The sequence below is a fragment of the Mus pahari genome, chromosome 12, assembly GCF_900095145.1.
Source record: "Mus pahari chromosome 12, PAHARI_EIJ_v1.1, whole genome shotgun sequence".
Lineage (NCBI taxonomy): Eukaryota > Metazoa > Chordata > Mammalia > Rodentia > Muridae > Mus > Mus pahari.
In genome coordinates this window covers 38,415,119-38,435,907 of record NC_034601.1, presented here as the reverse complement: position 1 = coordinate 38,435,907, position 20,789 = coordinate 38,415,119, and the positions used below count along the sequence as shown (strand labels likewise).

General features: G+C 42.5%; 1 protein-coding gene and 1 pseudogene across 1 annotated transcript in view; one reads left to right on the top strand and one right to left on the bottom strand.

Annotated features, from left to right (window-relative positions):
- Tigit (T cell immunoreceptor with Ig and ITIM domains) overlaps positions 1–14,158 on the top strand; it is a 15,455-nt gene extending 1,297 nt beyond the window's left edge. Inside the window, exons 2-4 of the mRNA XM_021208989.2 lie at positions 714–1,034; positions 3,245–3,342; positions 13,925–14,158. Of these exons, the coding sequence (XP_021064648.1) occupies positions 714–1,034; positions 3,245–3,342; positions 13,925–14,158 (653 nt within the window). The remainder of the gene's footprint in view (positions 1–713; positions 1,035–3,244; positions 3,343–13,924) is intronic.
- LOC110329382 lies at positions 5,069–5,835 on the bottom strand (annotated as a pseudogene).
- Positions 14,159–20,789: the final 6,631 nt, after the last annotated feature.

The window sequence follows — 20,789 nt, the reverse complement described above, 5'->3', positions numbered from 1 at the left end:
TCTCTCTCTCTCTCTCTCTCTCTCTCTCTCTCTCTCTCTCTCTCTCCCTCTCTCTCTCTCGGTTTTCCTGACATCCCAATCAAATAACCCAGTTCTATTTCAAAACATAGGGCTAGACACAAGACTAGACTGCTGGAACCTAGAGAGAAGTACAAGACATGTTGGTGTAGGGCTGATAGTCTAAGTGGGAAAGTTAAATAAGTCCATGAAAGTAATCAACCACCTAGTCAGGAAGCCGAGCGGAACATCCCAAGTGGACAAATTGCTAGAAGCCATGTAGTATAAGAAGCCAGACATTTAATAAGACAATATTTAATAATACATCACATGCAGGGAAAAAGGAAGGGCTTAAAAGCTAGGGTCCTCAGGTGGGGAGGAAGCACAGCTCTGACCGATGGGTGAAGATGAGACAGGGAGGCAGGAGCAAGCTTCAGAAGCAGCTGTGGCGAGTGGGATGGGAACCGAGTCCATGGGAAAGGGCAAGAAGAAGGGAAAGGGACCATGGCTGGGACTTCAGGCCTCGAGTGACAGGCAGAGGAAGAAAATCTCTAGAAATCAATGATGGTCTCTATGGGGGACACCAGGAGAGGCTGCAGACTGTGGACGTCTGTCCCTAGAGCCAGATCTGGACTCTGAACCCTCTGGGATTCTTCAGGAAGGTTGAAGGGCAGCTGATGGCCAGAGACTCATGTGTGCTTTTCCCTCACCCATAGGAACCACAGCAGGCAGGATAGACACAAAGGCGAATATCTCTGCAGAGGAAGGTGGCTCTGTCATCTTACAGTGTCACTTCTCCTCCGACACAGCTGAAGTGACCCAAGTCGACTGGAAGCAGCGGGACCAGCTTCTGGCCATTTATAGTGTTGACTTGGGGTGGCATGTCTTCAGTGAGCGGGTGGTTCCAGGCCCCAGCATAGGCCTCACCTTCCAGTCGCTGACAATGAATGACACAGGAGAGTACTTCTGCACCTATCATACGTATCCTGGTGGGATTTACAAGGGGAGGATATTCCTGAAGGTCCAAGAAAGCTCAGGTATGTCCTTTGAAGCAGGGTGGTAGTGAGCCACTTTCTCTGACATAGGAAACACCACCCTGACACACTCTAGGAAGTAGAGTGTCTCAGTCTTGGAGCACTTTGAACTCATTAGAGGAACTTTTGGGGGATAGTAAAGATAGAGCAACTGAAAGTGACGAACGTAGAACCTTGTGGGGGCAGAGCTAGGATCTGATATGTTCCAGAAACATCCAGCTGATTCTCACGCATGACCACTGATTTTGCATAGGAAATCCATCTTATCTAAAGTGAGGAGACTTGCAGATGAGGTCATACATGAAAGGTGCTCATTTAATGACTTAGTATCACTCATGCAAATTAGAATTAGCTCTTAAGTTTGAGCTGATTTAAAACAGGCCACAGCAGACGCTGAGTGAAAACTTATGATAGTCTCCCACCTCTGCATGACGAAGCTTCAAAGTTTCCAAATGCCCTCATAAGTGATTATTCTCCTACAAACATGAGCCAGTTTTACTGAGGGAAGGGATTGTGAAAATCATATCTGAGAGATGGTTTAGCAAGGTGCTCAGCCTCTGATGCCAGACAGCATAGGTCCAAACCTTGCTGATGGACTCATTTGTCTAGTGAGGATGGGTCTAAGATTTTATGAGCTGCTCATGTGGACTTGGACAACTTACTATAAGGAAAACCCCTTAGCATGGTGCCAGGCATACAGCAAGTACCATGTTAGGTGTTGATCATGAGTATGATTCCCGTCTGATTGATGGTGGTGGAAGCTAAGGCTTGGAATTGCTCAGGGTGAGAAAGCTGATTTTAAATCAGATGTTCCGGCTCCATGGAATGCCACACTCAGAGCTACATACTATCAGTTACATTGGAGTTTAGGTTAAGAACATATATAGATTGAAATTACGTTGGAGTTTAGGTTTCATGAGTTTTAAGAATGAATATACATTGAAATGATAAAATTTTACCTTAACGTTTCCTTTCAAACATTGCTTCCTGGCACCTGTGCAGTGTGCATGCTATGGTCTTCTATCCCTGTTCTTCCTGAGTGAGCCATGGCTATGGCCAGCAAGGGGCCAGCCTGGCCTATTATGTCTAAGTCCTCAGAGCAGGAGGAACATGCTGGGACTTTGTAGTTCCCAGGCATGGTCTTTGTCCTGCGGGATCAGATACTGGAGTCACCTTTCCTATGAGCCCTTGTGTTCAGGGAAGTGGGCCAAGCTTTTTCTTATTTTAAGTCTTCCTAGGACCCTGGGGTTCCTGCCCAAGCTCCTGGAGAAGAGAGAAAGGTGGGATGAAGTATCCTAGACTTCATTCTTCTTCAGCATATCACAGCTATTTAATAAGCATCTATTGTGTACTAAGGACTGAGAAAAGAGCAGAAGTTAAGGTTGCAAGAGCCTCATTCCTTCCAGGGTCGCACAACTGGACTATATGGCTAAGATACTGTTATATGCTTTTCTTTGCGTAATTCAGTGTTAATCTTGTTTCAATTTTTGAATTAACCTGTTTTTCTGCTCTATATGTATATATTTTTATTTTATTGTATATGTGTTGAATTAACCTAATTTTATTGCTATATATGTAGATATACATTTTTATTTTATTGTGTACTTGCTACTTATCTACTTATTTTGTGTGTATGATGTCTTGGTAGCACATACATCTATTCATTACCTGCATTCTGGTGTCTGTGGAGGCCAGAAGACTCTGGATCAAAAGACTGGGGTTATAGATGGTGCTAGGAATCAAACAGATCCTCCAGAAGAGCAGCCAATGTTCTTAACCACAGCGCCACCTTTCCATCACTCCCCAAGTTTTCTTTTAGATGATTCCTGAAGACAAGTGTTGAACAGGGAAAGGCTGACAAAATCCTGTCTGAGGTGTCCACAAGGCACACCACTCCTTTGGAGATTGGCCCCCAACTCCACTGGAGACCAGGTAGATTCTCTGTAGACCACAGAATTAAGGTTCAAGATTCTTAATGGAGGACAGTTCTAGAACATCCCGCCTCTGTCCTGGAACTCACCATAAAGACTAAACTGGCCTCAAATAAGAGATCTGCCTGCCTCTTGACTCTCAAGTGCTAAGATCAAAGGCAAGCACCCCCATGACAGGAATCGATTTTGGGTTGGTTTGTTTGTTTTTGAGACAGTTGAGGATTCCTTCAATTCAACAGCTTTGCTCCTGGCCTCTAACACTCTGTGTTGTTCTCCCTGTAGTGGCTCAGTTCCAGACTGCCTTGCTTGGAGGAACCATGGCTGCTGTGCTGGGACTCATTTGCTTAATGGTCACAGGGGTGACTGTATTGGCTAGAAAGGTAAGGAAGGGATAGGACATGGCCTGTTTCTGTCCCATCACCCCATTCTTGCCACACTGGTAACTTCTGATTCTCTTTCTACTCAGAGAGCTGCTCATGTGATCTCTATCCTTGTTCCTTGTGCCTTTTCACGGTTCTTGTCCTGCGGTTTAATGCTCTTATTATTTTATGTTCATTCTGGTCCCTCCTCTAGGCTACAAGCCCGCAGGACACACCTATATTTTGCCCATCGTTCTTTCGCACAGTTGCTAGCTGCTGCCTGTCTTTTAAGCCACTGCTCTGAGAGTTCACCTACTATGAGTTTGGTGCATCATAGAGGTTGTGTACTGGGTGGTGGGGCTCTTGCAGTTCCTTCAGAATCCATTGGCTGCACTGGGCCTCCCCATACTACTGTAGGTTGAAAACTTAGCATCCTAAATTTGGGGAGTAGAAGACACATGGCAAAATGAGACATTTACTGTCTTGAGTTTAAGAGGCCATTTGGCTGAAAGTGTAGGGGAGGGGAACTGGAGGGAGGACTTTAAGTTTCTAGCTGGGCACTGACTGCATGATTTTAAGCTCCTTATTTAACTTTTCAAGGACTCCATTGTTTTATATATATATATATAGAGAGAGAGAGAGAAAGAGAGAGAGAGAGAGAATGCAGCCTGTGATGTGCACACTGTTTTCTACTTTACTGAAATTTTCTTCGCTCTCTCTCCCACTGTGTTTCCTAATACTTCATCTTACTGGCCCCAGGCTTTATTCTCAAGGTTAGATGCTTGGACTGGTAGCAACAATGTCTGTGGAGTGAAGAATGTCTTATTCTTAGCTTTTCAAATATTTATTCATTTATATATATTATATTTTAACTTCAATATATTCAATTTACAATGCTATATTTATATACATTGTATTTTAATTTTATATATTGAATACATATTGAAATTAAAATTAATCACATTGTTTCCCCTTCCCTTTCTTCCTCTCACTGTCCCACCCCCGTCCTACCTTGCTCCCCTCCTTTTCTTTAATTCTTGATACATACATACCTGAGTCTATAAACACACCCGGCCAATTGGTATGTTACTCGTATGTAGATAATGTCAGTGCTGACTACTGGTATTTAGAGTTATATACCTTATGTGTATGAGTGTTTTGCCTGCATATATCTATGTGTACCAGGAGAGATGCCCGTGGAAGTCAAAGGAGGGTGCCAGATTCCCTGGAACCGGAATTACAGAGGTCTGAGCCACCATGTGGGTGCTGGGAATTGAATCCAGTTCCTCTACAAGAACAAGCACCTTTACCTGCTGAGCCATCTCTGTGGCTCCCCTAGCTGCTGCACTTTTTCCTTTAAATTTCCGCACACGTCATTACACAAAACACCTGTTTGTTAGGGATGTAGTCTGGTATTCTTTTAGCGATTATATTAGGCAGCACACATTTTACCTGGTCTTAATGCTACAAGTTCCTCTATACTAGTGCTAATCAATTAGTGTTCTATAACCTGGACTATGCAAGAACCTTCTTTTTTTTTTTTTAAGGCCTTTTCTATGCCACTCTACATTTTAATGATCTCCAAATGTTACTTACATTGGGGTAGGGACTAGACGCATATAATTTGAAAATAACCACATATTCTAGCAGTCCTATAAATATATTCCTTCTTCTGTCTCATCTTTCCCACCATTTATCTAGTTACAGTATTAAAAGCCAATGAAAGAGATTCAAGGTCATCATTTATTTGTTTTTCTTAAAGACTCATTTTTGACTGGATTCAGACTTAGAAGTAGAAGCTCTCAGCGAGGACAGCCTACGTCTCTTGGCAATCTGTTCCTGGCGCTTTTCTTTGGCTTCCTTCATTCTCTTGGCCAAAAGTTTGGCGTATTCTGCAGCCTCCTCCTTGTTTTTCTTAGTGCGTTGTTTCTTCAGAGCAATACGCCGGCGTTTGTGTTGCAGGACACGTGGAGTAACAAGACGCTGAATCTTGGGTGCTTTGGTCCTGGGCTTCTTACCTTCTTTGTTTAAGGGCTTCCTGACAACATACTGGCGGACATCATCTTTTTTGGAGAGATTTAAAAGCTTTCGGATTCTACTAGCTCTTTTAGGTCCCAACCAACGAGGCACAGTAGTATCTATTAGTCCAGGAATATCCTTCTCTCCTTTCTTCACAATAACCAAGTTGAGAACACTGAGATTAGCGTCCACAATGCATCCTCGAACAGACTTGCGGTTCCTCTCTCCAGTTCTCCTTGGTCTGTAACAGGAATGCCCCTTACTCAAGAGCAGACGCACTCTGCCATGGGTCAGAACACCTTGCTTCATGGGAAAACCTTGCTTGTCATTCCCACCGCTGATCCGGGCCACATAACCCTTCCACTCTTCGCTGAGCGCATCAGCGGCCACTTCCGTGGCCATGCGCTTCTCATAGAAGGTGCGGAGCTTGCGCTCGTCACCCACCTTGATGAGCTTCTGACAGCCGGTGGCGGGGAAGGAGATGTTCAGCTTCATCTTGACACAGGCGGCCCTGCAAGAACCTTCTATCGGATCAGCTCTCCTTTTTGTCTGCTCACCTCCACATTGCTCCCCCAGCCCCTGCTGCCCAGTACCCTGCTGCTCCACTCTTCTCTCTGCCCTCACTATCCTGGCTTCTAGCTGCCGTTTTTCCTTCTGCCGGAGGAATATCCTGCAGTGCAGGCCAACAAAGGCACAGAATTATTTTGCGTTTTTTGCTGTTGTTGTTCACCTAAAACTTGTCTACGCCATGGCTGTAACATGGCGTGTGTGTTGTACTAGGTGCAGGGTCTCATGCTGGCCAGTGCTTTCCCTTAGAATATGGAAAATACTATCCTAGTGTCTAACGACATGATTTTTTTTTTAATCAGTTTTATCCTTACCTCTTTAAAATGCCTTTTCTTCTTCTTGTTCATATAACATTTTCTGTCTTTAGTTTTCAGCATTTGTACAATGATATAATTAGATCTTTGTATTTCTTCTGTATGGGGTTTGGATCAAGTGGGTTTTTTCGGTCTGTGGTTTGATGGGTTTTGTCAGTTTGTGGGTCAGTCATAGCCATTTCTCTTTATATATTCCTTCTCTGTTCTTGCTTTCTCCTCCTTCTGGACCTCTCATTTTGGGGTCTTTTGATGCTTTCCTCTCTTCCGTATGTCTCCTAGTCTTTTTTATATGTCCGGTCTGTTCATATCTCCATGTTTCGTAGTGTGTCTTTTCTTCTAGCTTACCATCCAGGTTACCAAACATCTCCTTTGATGTATCTATCCTTTGTTTAAATTGTCCTTTGTTTTGTTGCCTGTCAAAACTCCCAATCTATATTTCTCAGTTATTCGGAAGTCTGTTTTGGATAGTCCTATTAATTACAGCATCCTTGGGTCTTTTCTATTGTCTATTTTTCACTTGATTATCAGCCATATGGTCTTCTCTTGCCTGGTAGTTTTCATGGTGTGCTGGACACTCTCCGTGACAAACTGTAGCCTCTTCCTCCTCCATACGGCCCTTTGCAACAGGCAGGCAGCTACTGTCAGGGTATTAACAATCCCAGGTTGCCTGAATTAAATCATTGATGATGGGTTGAAATTCTTTCTCTATTGCTGTGATGAGCTATCTGACAGGAGCAGCACAGGGAAGGGAGGACTTGTTTTGGCTCACAGTTTGGAGGTACACAGTCCATCAGGACAGGGAAGGTGCAGACGGCAGCAGCAGGGGTGTGAGCTGGCTGATTACATCCAGGAAGCGAAACCATATGGATGCTAACGTTCCACTCCCTTCCTCACCCTGGACCATAGGAATGGGGCTGAAGTAGGATAAAATAGAAAGGACCAACAACTACATACTCATTTGTTGATTTACTTAAGTACCACTTATAATGCCAAGCATGCCATCAATTGCTACCTGGGACATAATGGCTTGGAGAAATACCTAAAGGCCATTGCCCTTAACAAGCTGCTGACTTGCCTCATAAAACCCTGGTTGCTTGCCCACCCCACCTTGTGGTTTTGCAGTGTAAAAAATACAAACTGGACCCAGGACAGGGGCCTTCAGGAGTTGTCCTGGTGTCCTTCTACTATGACATCTCCTCTCTGCCACTCTTGCTGGTGTTGAAGCCCTTATTCCAGAAGAGTCCCAAAAGGGTGCCCGTTCCACATTCAGGGCAGGTCCTCCCATCTCATTCAGACCCTCTGGAATGCTGCATGGATACACCCAGTCATCTCTCCTAAATTAAAGGACTTATGATTCTACCTTGACTTATGTTTTGGCTTTAGATTGTATGCCATCTGAAAACCATTATCCACAGTTTTGTCCTGTTACTTCTCCTGCTTCTAGATTATAATAAAAGTGTGTCTCCATACTGATTATAAAAGTCGGACTGATTTTTACCTCATCTTCTAGTTCTTAAACTCTGTCAGTTTTCTGTGCAGACGAGACTGCTGCCTGCTCCTGCTTATCAATACCAAGGATACAGGTGTAATAAACACACCATGTTGGACTTCAAATCCATTCTGTCTTCAGACCTGATCCACAAATGAGGAGCGCCCCAGGTTTGAGTGCTTCACCTTGATCTTTCATTGAGAAGGCACTGGAAGGAAGATTGGGAAAATGTTATGACAGCAGAGGCAAAGCTGTGTTCTCTGTAGTGATTACTCAGGTCTGAGCCTCAGATCTCCCCTGCTTAGTTGTCTAAGCACCTTGTGGATCCTGCTAACTTGATCTCAAAGGAACTTAACAGGTCCCAACTGTTACAAAAAGTCCCTCTTGCTCTGGAAAGTAATATATGATCTTCTATTATTATGCCTAATGTATCTCTAGGAATCTTTGTTGTATTATGATTTATCCTTCCTCTTCGTAGTTCTGAGAGGAAGGCCATGGTTGCTGACCTACCTGATTCACAGAGAAGTGGCCACTGACCTTCTGTTATTATGCAGAACTGGCCAAACAGGGAGGCTAGCACCCAGCAGTGGTCAGGGTATGATTGCTGTTATGGGGTGGGGCTGGTTATCCATAGTATTTTCTTTTTCGTCATCACTGGTATAACAGACATAATTATGAAATGAGACGTCTAAGAAAAGGTGAGGATGTGAGAAGTGGTCCACCAGAGGTAAGAGGTGACAAGAATATCAGCTTACCTTTGAACTGGTACAGTAAGAGTGACTGGTGAACAGATGGCTTCTGCTATCACTAGCATCCTTCAGCTCTAGAACAAAGGGTTAGTGGCCCTGAAGACACAGAAGGACATATCTGTCTCCTAAGGATGTGAGGCTGTTTAATTTTCATGTCAGGCACCCAGACTAACTTAGGTCATAATGGAGACTGAGAAAGAGGGAAAGCCAGCAGCTCTCAATTCCTTTTGTTCCCCCGTGTACACAGTACCACTCCTTGGCTCTCTCTTTGACACCCTCCCTGTTGCCTATCTCGTCTTCATCCTTTCTGCTGCTATCTTGTACTCTGGAAATAATCTCTAAGGCTTGCTCTCTTCTTGTCCTAAATATTATTCAAGGTATGATCAGGGAACACATAGTTCTCTGGAGCTGTGTTGCTCACAGATACTTTAATATGGATCTAGAGGGAACATAATGAAACCATGAAGGGGAAGGTAGCTGTGTGCGTATTTAGGAGAGACGAGAGGGTGGCTGTTGGAACTTGGAAGGGAAGGATCACATGGATGGGTCACGTTGAAAAGTGCTGTTACCTTCATGTGAGGGTCACAACCAGTTCAAGGTCCACCCTGCATGGACTGTGGGAGAATATGTACCTTCTTCTCACTCTCTGTTCCTTTATTCCCCTGTGGTTCTACATAGAGGCCAAGTGAGCCCCCTGGTGTAGTACATGCAATGCAGTCTTCTTGTGGCACAGAAGACAACAAAGGTTGAGACTGGAGCCAAGAGATAAATATGCTATATCTATGTAGTACTATTTATAGACCTGGAAATTGGACAAAACATCTAGACTTTTTTTTAAAAAAGATTTATTTATTTATTTATTATATGTAAGTACACTCACTGTAGCTGACTTCAGACACTCCAGAAGAGGGCGTCAGATCTCGTTACAGATGGTTGTGAGCCACCATGTGGTTGCTGGGATTTGAACTCAGGACCTTCAGAAGAGCAGTTGGTTGCTCTTACCAGCTGAGCCATCTCACCAGCCCCACATCTAGACTTTTCATGGGATGGTTGGCTTTAGACTTTACTCACGTACTCCTGGTAGTATTTGAAAGTGTATATATAAGTACACAGACTTACACACACACACATCAACACAATTTTATTGTAGATGGTCTATTTATATGTCTCAGTTTATCCTAGGATCACTGTGATGTGTGAATTGACTTAAGATTCTCTGTGGGCCAGGTCTTCTTAGTTTCTATCACTGTAGCTCTCTCTACTTTGTTTCTTAAACACACTCATCTTCTTTCTACTATTTTGAGGTCCCCTTATCCTGGTTGCTGCTAGGGATCCTGTTCTGCAGGAGCATCTCCTACTTTGGCATCCGTCTGCAGAGGAGAGACACTATGGAAGTCAGTGGTACTGGCACTACCCTTGCATCCCATGCCTCTGGCCTCCCTCACTGTCCTCCCTCTGAGAACCCAGGTCACTCACAGCAGACTTTCACTCCCGCCCATATTCTGAGGACCCGCTGTAAACTAGTGGGTCACTGCTGAGGATGCTGCTGAAAGGCAGCCTATGAGGACAGGACTGGTGACAAACACCTTGTGATCATCCTTCCACTAAATAATTTCAGAAATCCATCACCTTATTATATTGGCTCCTCTAGGAGAGATGCGGAGAACATGCTATGTTGGGGTAGGAGGAAATGTGTATATGTGTATGTGTGTGTGTGTGTGTGTGTGTGTGTGTTATGAATACATGTTATTTGCCAGTCAGATATTGTGAACAGTTAAAGTGCGTCAGATACTGGACAATGACTCTGACAACCCCACTGTCTACTGTTCATTCTCCTCACATGCTACTAGAAAGCACTGTTTGTCCCAAGACGACTCTGTTGCAATTTCTGTAGCTTCACTTGGTTCTCTAGGACAATGTTAGTACATTAATCTCAGGCCTATTTTTTTTACACTGGTTACAATTATAGAGTCTCCATGTAGGGTAGAATGGAAATGGAACAGCTTAGGGACCCGTCTGAGGAATATTTGCATTTCCCAGAGGACTTTTAGAGCTCAAAATAGTCCTAAAATTAAAAAGAAAGAGTGGTCAGTCTTACCAAGAGTGAGAATAAGAACACACAAGCACAAAGAGTCATAATTAGTCTTTGAGAAATAATTGAATATTCATATTAAAAATGGATTGCATTGTATCAAGGGATGTCTGAGTCATTTTAAACACAGCATCAGCATGAGCTATGGCAGCCATTTCCTTCATCTTAATGGTTAGCCACTTCTACTGAGAAGAAATGGGAGTTGGGGGACCAGTGGCTTGTATGTGTTCTTCTGAGACTCCAGTGTCTCTTAGTACCCAGCTTCTCGAGGACTGTAGTGATTCATCATATTTTTTTTCATTTGTTGACTGTACACATGTACAGTGTCCTTATAACCTCCCTTCTCCACCTCCTTGCCTATACTGGTGCACAGTTGGACTTGGCACCAATAGGGTGGCATTTTCTGTCTTGGAAGCAAAGGGTATGGTGAAGACAAGTTCCATGTGCCTTGGTTGCTCCAATTTCCAAGTCCCTGGCTCTTTGTAATTTTTGTCAATCATATACATAAAGTAGGTGAATGACATACATTAGATCAGCTGCCAGTAAGACCGAGAGAATGTCAGAAGTTCCAAATGTTATTACACACTTCTGCCACCCTGCTTGTGGCCAATGTGCTCCAGTTTCCCTGCATTATCACAAACCTCATGTGTGACACTCTAACATGGATTCTGTGGTTGGTGCCACTGAACAGATTTCATTGCTCTGTCTAGTCTCAATGAATGCAAGTTTTTTTTGTTGGCTGTGATATTATACTTTGACTTGGGAAATTGGATTCTTTTATATGTGACTGTATTAAAAATAAGTGTGTGTGTGTGTGTGTGTGTGTGTGTGTGTGTGTCCAACTGGGCATGCATGTCTATTTCAGTTCTAAGACATATATAGATTCAACATCTGATATGGGTTCTGAGATTACGAGAAGAAACATAGCATGCTCCTTAGGGAACTTGGCATTGGAGCCTGGTAAAAGTAGAAAGGTAAACGGGTTGGCCTTTACAGCGAAGCACAAGAGGAGATGCAATGTGGTCAAAGGAGACTTTAGACAGAATGAGAGAAATCTGAGCAACCAGTGGTTTTTCCTTTGTCAATGGATTTCTGTCTGTTCCCATAAGCTCATCCCAAATCAGCCATGTCAGTAGATTTGCTGTTGAGAAGAAAGAACTAACTGTGTCTGATCTCAAAGCTGTGTTGCAATAAGTGGCAGTTCTCTGGCATGTGTGCCCCAGCAGTTGGGCATCCTCCTTGTGAAACACAGTGGGAGATGAAGCCAGAGAGATGGGCATGAGTGGGACACAAAGAGTATTTGGGGCATTGCAGATTCCTTTGGGGGATGTAATGAACCACTGATTTTTCTCTCAACAAGAAAATACCTTTATATAAAACTTTAATTATAATTTGAGATTATGTATAAATCCTCTGAAGTGGGACCTCCCAGGCTGTTGAACATCACTCAGCCCAGGTTAGGCATCCCTCTGCTATACAGTGGAGGCCTAAGCAGAAGTATGATAGATTCAGTTTTTATTTTTGAAAAATCACTATATGGAGGTTTGTAGAAAGTTAGCCTAGCAGTAAGAGGAAATGTGAATCAGGACCACCGTGAAGGGGTTCGTCCCTCAGCAGTAAAAAGGATGAAATGAAGAGGGGATAGAAGAAAACGGGATGGGGCGTGCGTTAATCAGGGTTTTCTAGAAAAATAGGACTTACAGAATGTATGTGTGTGTGTGTGTGTGTGTGTGTGTGTGTGTGTGTGTACATATATATAAAGGATATATACACGTTAGAAGTTCTATTATACATATATGTTTTATTAAATATATACACACATATATATGTATACACATAAACATATATATGATTTATTAAAGTGGCTTATAAGCTGCAGTCGAACTAGTTCAACAATGGCAGTCTACCAATGGAAAGTAAAAGAACTGTAGTTGTTTCGTCCACAAGGCTAGATAGATGTTTCTGCTAGTCTCCAGTGTACAGAATCACAAAGAAGTGAGTCTAAGGCCTCTGAAGGAATAGACTTTCCAGCAAGAGTTTAGAACCAACAGACAAAGAGAGAAAGCTTCCACCTTCCATGTCCTTTATAAAGGTTGTCACCAGAAGGGGAGGCCCAGATTAAAGATGGATCTTTACTATCTCAAAATATCTGGATTAAAGGTGGGTCTTGCCACTTCAAATGATTTAATTAAGGAAAAACCTCTGACACATGTATGTAGCCACTTGGGTTTTATTTTTGCTGCAGTCAAGTTGACAACCAAGAATGGCCATCCAGAGTTGCTATGGTGATTGGAACTCCCATATATCTGAAGGGTCTGTGCTCTTACCCTGAAGGGGGAATGTGGACGAGAGCAGGCTGTGGGCGGGGCTCAGTGGTTGTGAAGACAAGTTCAAGCGTGCTGTGGTTCTCTTCACAGGCCATGTTGAGTAGGTGGGCAAGTGGGCCTGTAGCTCATTGCAGATCCTGGGCGACTTGAGGAGTCTTTAGAGGATAGGTCTTGTTTGGAGTCTACAGTGGATGAGCTGACTCAGAGCATTGAGAGGGAGAACACAGAGGGTCCTGGGTAACCTGTTGGCTCAGAGAGCCAGTGAGCAAAGAGAAAAGTGCCAGGTTGGCAGATGATGGGCACTGGAAGGAGGAGGAGGGTGAGGAGAGAGCATGTGTATAGAAACCAAAGAGAAGGAAGGAAGGAACAGTGTATTTGCTTTGAGGAGTAGAAGAAGAGAGCCAGAAGCAAAATATGGCTTTCATGGTGAAGAGAATAGGAAATAAGGGCTGCAGGATGGCCTGTTAATTTTATTAGAGCTGTTACTACTGACAATGAGTCACATGGAGAACGGCAAGTAGACACAAAGTCCCACCCCTAATCAAGAACTACTTGCAGTTGATACCAGTTTTCTCCAAGAGAATAACACTGGTTTTGTATCAACTACACTTCATGGCAGATCCCATGTCCACAAATAGTCAACATAAAATAAATTCTATGGGTTTTTTTTTGCATGCTTTTTGTTCGAGTTTGATATTTTTTAATCTTAATGATTTTTGTTTGTTTCGAAAGAGAAAAAACTTGAGTGGATAGGGAGAAGACAGGAAGACAGGGAAGAGCTGGAAGGAGTTGGAAGAGGGGAGAGAATAGGATCAAAAAATATTGTATGAGAATCTTTAAAAAGCTACAACGAAGTAGGAGAATTAAGGGCTAAGGATTTTGTATTGGTAAGAATACAAGTTTGCTTCTGTTGTGTATGTCTATGTGTGTGTATGTGTGTGCATGTGTGTTCATGTAAGAAAGGAAGAAAAGAGATTCTAAGTATGTGTCATTTGTAGAGTAGATTTTGAGTAACATCCCCGTGTATTTACTCTGTTTAATCCTAGAAGTCTATTAGAATGCATTCTATAGAAAGTGGCCTTGGGAGAACGGAAGCTGAGTCACAGGAATGGAGCCTGAGGAGTCTGTCACCCCCTGGAGGCCCTGTGCAGACACAAGCTGCCCCTGCTGGCCTCTGTGGAGAGCAGGCAGAAGACGACTGTGCTGATCCACAGGACTACTTTAATGTCCTGAGCTACAGAAGCCTAGAGAGCTTCATTGATGTTTCGAAGACTGGCTAACGACAGCTCTCTCTCCCTCTTCCTATGTCTCTGTCTTTGTCTGTCTCTGTCTGTCTCTGTATGTCTGTAAGAATGAAAGACACCTTTTCAGGCTTCATTTCTTCTACCCCTCTCTTCTGTTTCTCTGTGAGAGAACCAAGGTAAACAGTTTTAACTTGATTATAAATGGGGTTTTTAAACATTGATGTTTATTTTATGTGTATGAGTGTTTGTCCTGCATGTATGTGTGCTGTGTGTGAATGGTGTTCCCAAAAGTCACAAGAGGGTATCAGGTCTCCTAGAACTGGAGTTAGAGACAGTTGTGAGCCACCATGAGGGTGCTGGGAATCAGACTCAGGTGGTCTGCAAGAATAATGAATGCCGGGCAGTGGTGGCACACACCTTTAATCCCAGTACTTGGGAGGCAGAGGCAGGTGGATTTCTGAGTTCGAGGCCAGCCTGGTCTACAGAGTGAGTTCCAGGACAGCCAGGGCTACACAGAGAAACCCTGTCTTGAAAAACAAAAACAAAAACAAAACAAAATAATAGTGACTGCTCTTAAAAGCTCTTTCCAGCCTGGAAATTTTTTCTTTTTTCTTTCTTCCTTCCTTCCTTCCTTCCTTCCTTCCTTCCTTCCTTCCTTCCTTCCTTCCTTCCTCCCTCCCTCCCTCCCTCCCTCCCTTCTTTTTCTTCTTTTGAAAAGGCAAAAATAAAGCAATAAATACAAAATCAGCATTGCCCTGGCTTTGAACTTAGTGATCTGAGCAGATTCTCTTGTGGCTTTGAGAAATACATTCCTCACAATAAGCCAGGTGCTGAGGCAGATGATAAGAATGACCACTGGCCTTATTTCTCACTGTTATTTTTACCAGAATTCACTCATTCAAGATATTTATTTATGAATGAGGCAAAGTACTGGTCTTTAGGGGGGGATTCAAGGACAAGAGCTTTGGGTGGGGAAACATAGTAAGACCTACTAGGAGATAAGGACTCATGATTGAGCCTCTTAGGGGAACACGCCCATCAGGGTGTGGTGAAGTCTCCTCAGAGAACATAGGGATTAATGAGCCTGGTCTGGTGTCAGGAGCATTTTCCTAAGAACTTGAATGAACTCAAGGCAGTGTAGGTTGAAGTCCTATAAGAAAGCCCTGACACCAAAGCTCCAATGAATGTCAGGCTTTCTCCTTTAGCTAGACATTTCAAATCTGTTGAGATTAGAGTCTACTGGGACACAGCTGGTTCGGAGAACTCCAGGCTCCTCACACTTCATGGTCTTGGGAAGCCATCATGAAATCCTTGTCTACCTGGGGACCCAAGTCCTGGCACCTGGCTCAAGCTAGACCTGTCTCTTCTGGATCCATCTGCCATTGGGCCTCTTAAATAGAAACTTTTTTTTTTTTTTTGCCACCAAAAGGAAAGTCTAAGTTTTAAAAATAAGGACTTTGTTTCTTCTGAAAACAAAACGGGGTGAACACATATATGAATGATAAAAAATTTAAGAAATAAGAATACATTCTTCCTTACTCCCAGAGGGTCTCTCTTCATGCTGGAATTGGGGTGCCTGCAGTTTATTTATATTGAACCGATTTTAAGCTGGATCTAAAAAGACGTTGTCCTCTTCCTGTATCTCTACATACTACCTGTGTGTAATTTTATTTCATGAGCACAGATTAGAGAAGGAAGGGAACTTTCCTCTCACCAAAGCCTCAGGTGAAGTATGAGCGGGAAGACTCATCATTTCCTGTCACCCTGTTCCTCATGGGAATCCCCACCCCAACCTCACTTTCCTATCAGATGGGTCTCAAGGAGTTAAGATTGGTCCAGAGCCGCAGGCCTTGGGAAGAAAGATGGATACAGAGAAAATGGAATGTGCTTTTGGCTGTGGCAGCCCATAGGACTTTTCTTATAGAACGAATGCAAATTTGTTGAAAGTAGAACACAGATTACACACTGGAAACAGACTAAAATGTAATGATGAAAAGGAGGGGTGATTTGACCCAAAGGAGGTTGATGGTGAACTGAGACTGGACTGAGATTCGGGTGCCACTTAACATAGTTATGGTAATTGGGAAACATTTACAAATACCGTTGGGATGGAGAGGAAATACAAAGGAGCCTATAGATGTTGGAAATGGGTCAGGTTGCTAAAACGAGATTCAATTTGACAGAAAACAAATTTCAAAGTGGAAAGTGAACTAGATTCTCTCTTCTGAGAACCACAGAAGACAAGTGCCTAAGGCCCTGACTCCTTGCAGTCCATACTGCCCAGGACAGTAGCCACGTTTTCCATGTGGTTGCCCTAGCATAGGTGCCACAAGGTTCATCCTAGACAGAACTTGTTGTTGTAGTTCTAAAACACACATTGGTTGTTTGAAGATAATGTGAGTCATAAAATGTCATCTAAATTTAAAGATATTCCTTGCATTTCAAAATGATGCTATGGATATTTTAGGTTAAGTAAAAATATATTATTATAAACTAACTTCCCTGCTTCCTTTTGCTTTTTAAACATGGCTCCTGGAAATCTAATTTTGCTCATGGAGCCCCCATTATACTTCCAGAAGCTGGAACCTGGAGAATGTACCTTCTTCAATCTGTTGGCCTTTGTCTTTCCCCTTTTAAAATGATGCTTGAAGAAGTCTCTCCTTCTTACCATGTTTGGTGAGACACACAGGGAAAGATCACAGAGAAATTGAAATAAGGACCTCTAAGTGTTGACAGAAAGGGATTCAAAAGCCTCCTGGTTCCCTGCCCACGCTCTGATTCCAGACCGACATCAGATCGATAAGGCAAGTGATTATACTGAGAAATGTCGAGTCATAGAGCATTGAGCCTTCAGGAAGGGACATCACTTGCTATTTTATTTCAGAAAACATCCCTTCTCGGCCTCTGGTCCTTAGAGATGAATTATCACGTGTTGTGTTCATACACAGTCTATTAGGACTGCTCTGGGCAGGCAGGGAGGGTGTGTGTTTTCTTCACAAATGGTCACATTGTGGAGGGCAGGGTATTCCATATAAATAGAAAAAGAATCAGGAGCTTGACTTTGTCTGCTATGTGGGAGAGGGGCGTCAGCTTTTTCCATCTGTGGATTCTTCCCAGTCCTGCATTATGTTTGTAGCTAGTCACCCCAAAGAATAACTGTCAATAGGCTCAGGGAAACTTATTTCTAACAAGAACTTGAGTCTTTTGGAAATCAGACTATGCCCAATGATTAGGGCATTTATTTGGGGACGTGATGTGGAGGATATGGCTGTCCACTTCCTGTAAGATCGTTCTGCCTACCATTCAGTACGATAGCCATTAGTAATAGGAGGCTATGGAGATCTAGAAATCTGGTAAATGTACAAAGGAAATCCAGTGAAATGTAATTGTCTGGAGTTTCTAATTCAACTTGTTGCTGTGTTTCTAGGGATTGGATGATTCTATGGCTCTTTTGACAGAGTCACTATCAGGAAGAAACATGAGTGATTTCCTTCCATTTTGTCCTTCCTTTAATTAAGACAAAGTCTGAGGTCAAAGGCAGGCTACACATTTACCTATTTCCAGCTCTTTCTTTGCAAAGTGGTCCAGTTCTCAGGAACAGGTCCAGTGTTGTCAAGAAGCTTGCAACTGAGGGAGGTCCATGTAGGAATCAACTTTCATCACAGGCCTTATTTTGGATGACAGTAATTTTATGTAAACTGGGAACTGAACCTACAGTAGGTTTCACAGCAATGGAAAGAGAAGTGTGGTGCAGAGTAGAAATTGATCTAACTGGTCCAACTATTAATGACCATGATGGAGCTTCATGATGGGGAGAGCTATGCAGTCTCTCAGTGCCTCACATCCAATATCTCATCTGTAAAATAGTAACAGTAGCGTTTACTTCCAAAGGCCTTAAAAGAATGAGGTCAGGGCTGTTAGTGCCAAGTTAACAAGAAAGTGCTTAATGGTATTACCGAGCTACATGCACGAGCACGTGTGCCAGGTATTGGTTGTGCTGTCACAGGGGTTCCCAATGGTGGAACGAAGCTTGCTGGGAGGAAACCAAGGAATCTGGAATTACAAAAGTCCTCAAAAATTTGGATTTGAGCAATGATGAACTATAAACATAGTTTGAGCTCTACAGTTTCCATGTAAGCTTTTTACAAATGCTGTGTTTTAAGTGAAACAATGCTTTAAAAAGTCAAACATATTGTGGATTCTGATGATCTTATTGATAGGATGCTATCACTGTTTCGCTGTTTGGTTATATTTTTGATATATTTGTTATACATGGACTACAAGGGACAAAAGCTTCCTTCATAAATGATTCATCTGCTCCAGGTGAGTGGAACCATGTAAGATTCTGCAATGGAGGGAGGATTGTCTTTGCTTTGCACCACCTGGGAGGCTGAGTCCCCAGGTATCAATAACAGCAGCGAACTCCACTGTGTGTTAGAACACGGCTTTATTAAAGCGATGTCCGACACATTAACTTTGTCATTGCAAAAAATAATTAATTTTATAGTTTCACTCCTTTGAATGTATAGCTTTGGTTTTACATCTGTAAGGTAAACAGGCTTATTGAAAGTTACATCTATGCATGTTTAAAAATTATTATAATAAAGTGAGAATTATATGTGAATTTAGTAGTAAGCATAATAAAAATATTCAGACTTTCTCTTATGAAGGGGACCTGTGACAATCTTTTTCCCTTAAAGGGATAAACCTATTATTCAACTTTGGGAAATGCTGGTGTGGATGAATCAAAGAATCACTTGTTTAATTGCTTTTATTGGAGAATCTTTGTCACCATAAATTGGTGGAATAATAACTCTCTTGAAGTTCACAGTGAAAGTGTACTAATGGATCAATGTATAAACTACTAATGCTGTGTACAATAGTATATGTGCTGTTCATTGTGATGGCCCGTATAGAAACTACACCACTGTGTGGCCAATAGACAGAGAAGAGGCTTTGCAAGTCTGCAGCTGGTGCAGAGCACTGAAGCACTGGGTGAAGTTGGCTGGCATTATGATGATGCTCACAGAAATCAGACACAAATCACACTTCATCTTCTTAGAATTTATTTTTAAAAAGATTTGTGTGTCTGCATGTTTATGTGTGCCACATGTATACAGGAGCCTGTGGAGACTATAAGAGAACGCTGGATCCCCTGGAACTAGGGTTACAGACGGTTGTGAACCACCATGTGGGTGTGGGAGACTGATCCTGAGTCCTCTGCAAGAGCAGTAAGCACTCTCCACTACTGAGTCATCTTGGCAGCTCTTCATCTTTTTTGAACTTTCCAGACTATCAGGTTAATTTACATGAGTTATGGAGTTTCAAGACACCAGTGTTTAATATCATTGTGGCATCTTTGGAACTTACCAATAACATTTCAGCACAGAGGAACATTCCAGGCTTGTGCTAGGGGACTTTGTGAGTGGAAATGGCTCCCCACAGTGCCCTTCCAGCCCGAAGTCTGATGTCCTTGTGGGTAACCACATTCTAGACTTGAACACTCCTTGACTTAGATCACTCACCATCCCTCAGCACTGAAAATACAGCTTAAACTGTTGCTTTGGATCTTTTTTAGACTCTATTTCTAGTCGTTAGATTTGAAGGGCTACCAGGGCTGAAATAATCTCTTCTATATTGTACACAGTATTGGTCGAAATGGAGAGAGTAAGGACTCAAGGAGTTAAATTCTCGTGACTACATCAAGGACTAGACCTGAATTTCCCTTATCACATGAGCATGTCAATGTTAGGAGAGCACTTTCAGGTGGAGTTCCCTGTAAGAAAGATCTGCAGAGCCCACAGAAGTGCCTTAGCTGTCCCCAAAGTCATCAAAGGGCATTTAAAAAAAAAAATATATATATATATATATATGAATCTCCTTTTTATGCTACAGCTTAGAAGCCCGGGTTACTAACACTTGGTTCTGAAACAGATTCACAGGGTAAAAGACCAGAGGAGACAGCATCATTGGAGAACAGTTATTTCTACAGGAACTAGTATTAGGTACTAGGTGCTGATTTTCCTATGGGCAGGACATGGTGAGAGCTGACTTGTTAAGCAGTAAACAAGTCATGCTGTTGTTCTTGAGGGTCAGACAGGTACAGAATGAAAAATTTGCATTATAGATCCCCAAAGTGATTTTCCCATCAGTAGTCCTGAATTCCTTACCTCTGGTGTCAAGAGGACCGATGCATTTCTCTGGCCTTCTGGGTATAGTCCTCAATTTGGACAATCTCAGACTCAACAGACCTCCATGTGCCAAGGAACATGGAGAACTGCCCAAAACAGGCACACCACGTGGACAACATGAGAGGAGACCAAGAGAAGAGCTTTTTTTTTTTTTTTTTTTTAATTATTCCTTCATATTCAAACTTCACAAACAGTGTGAACTTGTACAATACCTCAGAAAGTGAAACTTACAAAAAAAGTGCTGGTAACATTTAAAAAAAAAAAAACAACAAAAACCCCAAAAAACAAACATCATTCTTAGCAACATCAATTACTCTTCCACACAAAACAGAAACCTTGTAAAATTTATTTTCGTATTTTTAAGGCGTAATACTTCTGTATAAAGTATATGCAAGAGATAAAACTTCACAGTATTCCAAAATGTCACAATAATAATAATATAATAGTATAATGAAGCGCTACAGTTAATTTTTCTT